Source organism: Corvus brachyrhynchos, unplaced genomic scaffold, assembly GCF_000691975.1.
Source record: "Corvus brachyrhynchos isolate BGI_N302 unplaced genomic scaffold, ASM69197v1 scaffold381, whole genome shotgun sequence".
Taxonomy (NCBI): Eukaryota; Metazoa; Chordata; class Aves; order Passeriformes; family Corvidae; genus Corvus; species Corvus brachyrhynchos.
This window is the reverse complement of record NW_008236219.1, coordinates 277,524-283,237: the sequence shown is the minus strand read 5'-3', so window position 1 is coordinate 283,237 and position 5,714 is coordinate 277,524. Positions and strand designations below refer to the sequence as shown.

Here is a 5,714-nt window from a genome sequence, read left to right as displayed (position 1 = left end):
TATTACACACACACACATTAGAACCTCTTCCATCCAGCACTTGCCTGCACATGCTGGTCCAGAGGATCTGTGGGATGTTAAAACTTGTGTGCAGTACTGGAGAGATCCCCACAGAGTGCCAGAAGGGATCTGCAAAAGGCATGGTAAAAATAAAGAGCTCTGCCCCATCAGTGCAAAATAGTTTCATGCAGCAGCTCTTGAACTCATGAGGAAAGGGATAGGGCATGCCTGTGGCAGAGAGCATCCTATGAGTGCACCTGGGGAATGGACTTGGTGGAAGCAAAGCCTAAACTGAATTTTCACATTTTAATGGTCTATTTACAGAGTTTGAAAGGTCTGAAAGATGAACTATATGATGGAGTAAATCAAAGAAGAGATGGCCCATTAGTGCAATTTTTCTGCTTAAGTGTAATGACAGTCATTAAGCTCAATGTCACCAGTGTTGCACAGGTAAGCAGCAACCAAAACTAACAGGTCAGAGATTTATCTGCAGTGTCTCCTCTAAGCACTCTGGGTAAAGTGCTCATCACACCACACATGGGGAGGATGGTAACCTGCTCCCCAGGCCTGTGGTACCCCACCAGGTCAGACTCCACGGCACAGTGACACATTCCAGCAAAAGCTTCACCTCCAGAGCAATAAGGTGGCAGCTGCAGCTGAGCATCTTCGGTTCCAGAGTCCTGCTAATGAGATGGGGTTCCTTTTTTACATTGATAATGGTGTTTTCATGCTAACCTTTCCAGGCCTACAACTGAAACGGAATAGAAAAGTTACTTTCTTCCTTCAGTCAGTAACAAAGAATTTCTTCCATTCTCTCCACGCCCATTGAAGTTTCTATCCAAGAGCAGTTTGTGGTTGGAGGAAGTCAAGGGTTTACAACCCACAGGGAATGACTTGCATGGTTGGCCTCACTGTATCCAGCCAGGAGAAGTCTAGGCTGCTTTTCTGGTCAAAGAACCTCAAATCCACCTCTCCTAGATAAAAGGAACCAAGAATGGGCACTGAATTAATGCAGCAAGAGCAAAATAGTGTGTATATATATATTAAAAATAAATATCAAAAATTGAAAGATTTCTCAGATGAGAGTAAATACCTTAGACTATTATTTTCCTAAAATACATCAAACACTTTCTATTAAACTGTTTCATTTAAGCTATTGCTAGAAGAAATTCTTCAGTTGTATTCCAAGGAGTTCCTGAAAGCTGACCTAACTTACACATGTATAACCCTGAAATCCATAGGATTTTCTTACTGGAGGTGTTTTTGACTTTTCCTTTTTATCAACTGATTCCTTACAGCCTTCCAACAGGCTGCTTGGAAATCTCATAACACAAGGATGGTGGATTCCTCAATTTCCTTTGCTGCCTTCTAATTAGTGTCTTATCTGCATCATCCTGTGGCCTTGATTGTCAGGGATAGCCCAGAAGCCTGTACCTGAAGTCGTGTTGATGTCCCCGTCCTGCTCCTTGTAGCCGTAGGTGCTGCAAAGGGTCTGGGTGCCTGACTCATTGGTGAGAAAGCCTTTTCCCCCAATGCTGGTGTTGTGCCAGTCTTGGGCTGGTCCAAGCAGCTGGAAGAGAAGAAGGAGATGGTAAAAACTGCTCCTTCTTGCTGGGGGTGCAATGTTTGATTACTTGCCCTTAATTAGAAGACAGGTAAGCAACAAGATTAAGTTCTATTTTCTCATGCTAAGTTAAATAAAACATGTTTTATTCACAGTTTAAAAAAAAAAGTTCATGCAAAACAGCAAGGGCTGGAGCACCTTTTTCTATCTTATCAGTGGGATGAGTGTGACATGTCTGGAAATGCAGATTAAGAGCTAAATACCTAAGAGGTGGAGGGAAGGGCAAAACAGAAAAATCTGGAGGATCTCTGCAGACCCTAATACAACAACCTGAGATCAAGGAAATGGCCTCATTTGTGCCAGGGGAAGTTTATATTGGATATTAGGGAAGAAATTTTTGTGGAAAGGATTGTCAAGCATTGGAATAGATTGTCTAGGGAAGCAGTGGATTCATCATCCCTGGAAGTGTTCAAAAAACATGAGGATATGGCACTTAAGGACATGGTGGTTACGCTGGGCTGATGGTTGGACTTGATGTCTTAGAGATCTTTTCCAACCTTAATGATTCTGCAACTCTGATTCTATGAACCTCTACTCCTAGCAGTACTCAGTAACTTCCTCTGACTTTCACATGAAAGGTAAATATTTCCATGGGTGTGTCCTCTCCAGTTCATGTTTGCAAAGCAGCTTTCTTTTTATATTTAATTTTTCAGGCTTCCTTATTAAGTAAGTATATGTTCAGCTCGCATGAGACTGGATCAGATACCTGCTTCCCCTCCTCTCTTGGTACAAACATCAACTTAGGACAATTTTGTTCTGACAGAAGGGCTGGTTTTACCTTAAAAATATCTGGATTTATTTCCTCTTCATCTTCATCTGTGACTGTTTTGGAAGCACATAAAAAAAGAGAAAAAAATATAGATGTCAACTTTTAGCCCTCATACTTCTGCTTCTTCACCACAGAACGTGCTCCATATTCTCTTGTCACAAAACACCAGTACTTTTTACTCATGCCCACCCCAGACTCCTTATAGCCCTTCATCTCTGATGCTTTTCAACAACTGCACGTTGAGATGCAGAGCTCTAGCTAGCTCTGATGCCTCCCTAGGACTCAACAGAGCAGAGCCCACTTGCTGTGGAAGCTTATAGGAATAAGATGATTTGCACCCCAAGTGAAGAACCACTCTGATATATCCATGTTAATTATTTATTTCCCCAGTGAGAAGCATGGCTACCTCCACCGTCTTTGTTGGAGCAGGTGGCATTTCAGAGCCATTCACCCATGGGCAGGTGGCATGTGCCAGCTCTTCCATTCTGCACCCTGGCCAGTTTGGTAACTCCAAATTCCCAAATCTATCAGATGGAGGTTGGTTTTCCTACAAAACAGCTCTTGTTTTTCCTGTTGGCCCAGGCACTCCCTCATACTGCCTCCAGCAGACTGCCTCCGTGCCTCCAGCAGACCAGTGAAAGACGGGTAGGAATAAAGAAATACCCACCTTCGGAGGATGAAGCCAGAGGAGACACCTGGAGCTGGTAGAGGTCGTTGGTGCTGTCAGCCATGGTGACTTCCATTACTGGCCTCCAATCGGTCAGGGAGCCGCTCACCTCGCAGGAGGACATGTCTGTAGGATGCACCAGGAGTTGGCACTCACAGGAGAGAGACAACCACCTCTGTGGTCCCTGCCAGTCTGATGCTGCAGCTGCCCCAACCCCAAGATTCATCTTTGACCACGTGTTTAGCCCAAACAGCACTTTCTGTTCCGCTCAGACCTAAACCCAGCATCTCACCTAAGGTGATGGCTGTGCTCTCCACCTCCACTTCCTGCTCTGCATAGTCGTGAATGGTGTAGCCACTGTGGTCATCTTGCAAAGGAGTGTTGGTTAAGCTTTCTGCTGACTCTTCCAGCCTTGTCTCTTCATAACACTGCAAAAACAAGGGTAAAGCATGAAAGACTTGTCTAAGAACACGGAAGTTCCCATATGAAAAAAAAGTTAAGCAAGAAAACCACCAAAACCTCTAGCTTCTTCAGCTGCCTCTAAAGACACATACCTTTCTCTTGCTCCTGTTTCTTACTTCTCTTGAAGACTTTGACTTCCTTTCTGTGAAATAAAATAAGACAAATGTGAGAAAGGGCTGCACATTTTAGGCAAGTGTGAGCTCTTGCAGCCTTGAAACCTGCTCAGCTACTGCCAGCAGCAGCCAGTCCCCATACCTCCTGATGCTGCCTTTAGGCATGTTTAAGTAATTTGGGATAAAATTAACTGTTTGTACAGGCTATTCCCAGCAATAACCAGTGAGCAATCCCAGTAGCACCAGTGCTACCAACAGGTCTGTTACCCCCTGCTTACATGGAGCAAGACATTTAAGTGCTGTTTAAGCAGTGTAACTCCAGCTGGCTTGCCAAGGGTTTACCTTTCTTCTGATGCTTTGTCAAGGGTGGCAGCATCCTGTAAACCCTGACAGCACTGGAGCCCCTGTTGATGCTTTTATCCTTCACTTCTTCAATGTCAGGCAGGGAATTCATGGCACAGCGGAAATTTGCCTTCCAGGTTTTTGGATCAGGATCTTTCTCACCTTCTTTATACCTTCCTATAAATAAGAGATGGGTCATGTATTTAAGACTTTCCAGTCTATTTTCTGACATATACACTAGTAGTTAGTCTAACTACCAGTGTATGTCAAGGGTAAGTCATGCAAAAAAATGCTTTAAGATAGTCATATGACTGATGGGAATGTAAAGCTAGCACACACCTGTATGAATGGCCCAGCTCCGGAAAAGGCAGGCATCCTTCTCCATGTCCCAGCCGTGCTTAGCTGCATGTTTCCATGGAATTTGAAATATCCTCTTATCCTGAAATTAAACCAATAGAGATTTGAATGAAAAAAGAAGCATCACATGCCAGTTTGGAATGATGGATTTAATCAGAGTTCTCAGTTGCAGCTCAGAAATGTTATAACCCTCCTGCTCTATATTTTAATTAAATAGCTATTGTTCCATCTATTTTGTTCATGGCATTTAAGGCTTTTTATGGTTTCTGAAACTGGGGAAAAAAAACCCAAAAGTGATACAGAAGGTAGAATTAAGTAATATTATCAACTTTATCCCAGAATAATTTCAATACATTGCATCTAACCTATTAGTATGTCATAAATTACAGCATATTTTCTAGATACACTTTGTCAGAGAATCCCTTTTTTAAGTTTCCCATGAGATCCTGCAGCAATGCTACAAAAGAATGTAGCTTAAATATCTTCTTGGGATGGATATGGAAACTTCAGAGACCTGGTTCAATAAGCTCAGTGATCTCAACCTGTGCTACACACTGGTAACAGGGATATGCCATACAGACCAAAAATTACATTTCTTTCAGGCCAGATCTTAAAACTGGAAGTAACTGGAGTGTAACAGCAGCTGCTTATCTGGGACAGGAGCTGACTTGGCTCAGTGAACAGCAGGAGTTAAAAGAGAGCTTGAAGGTTTCTTGGTTCTGCAACATGCTCAGAATGTTTTCATTGTAATTTATCGTTCCTCTCCTGCGAATTTTCTGAGGGAAAAATGGAACTACTCCACTGTGTACCAACCAGAGCTACCTTTTCTGCGAACAAAACCTGTTGCTTTTTAAACATAATGCTGGCAAGTCTTCTCCATGTTTTTTCTTCATGATCTTGACTTGTGTTTAGTGTCCTTTAAGAATAAGGACTGCTAATGATACACAAGTAATACTAATAATGATGATAATAGTACAGAGCAGCCTCACCTTGTTAATCCATATCAGTCCTGGTATTTGATTGGAATCAATCTGCATTTCCAACCATGGCCTCATGCGCATTCTTGAGGCTGGCATGTTGGCTGTGAAAGAAGGAACAAACAGGTCAGCCCAACTCTCATCACTGTTTTAACCACTCTGCAGTGTCGCCCCTCCCATACCTTCTGTGCTCAGCATCACCACCAATGCTACGAAGAACTACTTTTCCAGAGTCTTAACTCTCGTTCAGTGCCTCTCACCTGCTCCTGGAAGGAAGCACTTCCTGCTCCGCCTGGCTCAGCTCCAATTTGGAGCTCAGGTTTGGAATTCGGCAAAGAGGCCGACGGCAGCAGTGGGTATTCAGCCCATGCTGCGTGGGCAGCTCTGCGTGGGACCGGTCAGG

General features: G+C 43.4%; 1 protein-coding gene across 1 annotated transcript; it reads right to left on the bottom strand.

The window, feature by feature from the left end:
- On the bottom strand, positions 1-5,714 carry IRF1 (interferon regulatory factor 1). Its single transcript, XM_008643423.2, has 9 exons — positions 5,324-5,714; positions 4,317-4,416; positions 3,978-4,154; positions 3,615-3,664; positions 3,353-3,488; positions 3,061-3,186; positions 2,403-2,446; positions 1,435-1,570; positions 1-974 (listed from the first exon to the last, which is right to left on the bottom strand). Exons 1-9 carry the CDS (start codon positions 5,408-5,410, stop codon positions 874-876), a joined length of 957 nt encoding a protein of 318 aa, XP_008641645.1. The 5' UTR covers positions 5,411-5,714; the 3' UTR covers positions 1-873.

Excerpts from the sequence above, each read along its gene's own strand:
- IRF1 (XM_008643423.2), bottom strand. The coding sequence starts at position 5,410 with ATGCCAGCCTCAAGAATGCGCATGAGGCCATGGTTGGAAATGCAGATT. Across the intron at positions 3,489-3,614 it reads GAAACAGGAGCAAGAGAAAG|TGTTATGAAGAGACAAGGCT; the intron begins GTATGTGTCTTT and ends TTGTTTTTGCAG. Across the intron at positions 975-1,434 it reads GGACATCAACACGACTTCAG|GAGAGGTGGATTTGAGGTTC; the intron begins GTACAGGCTTCT and ends CCTTTTATCTAG.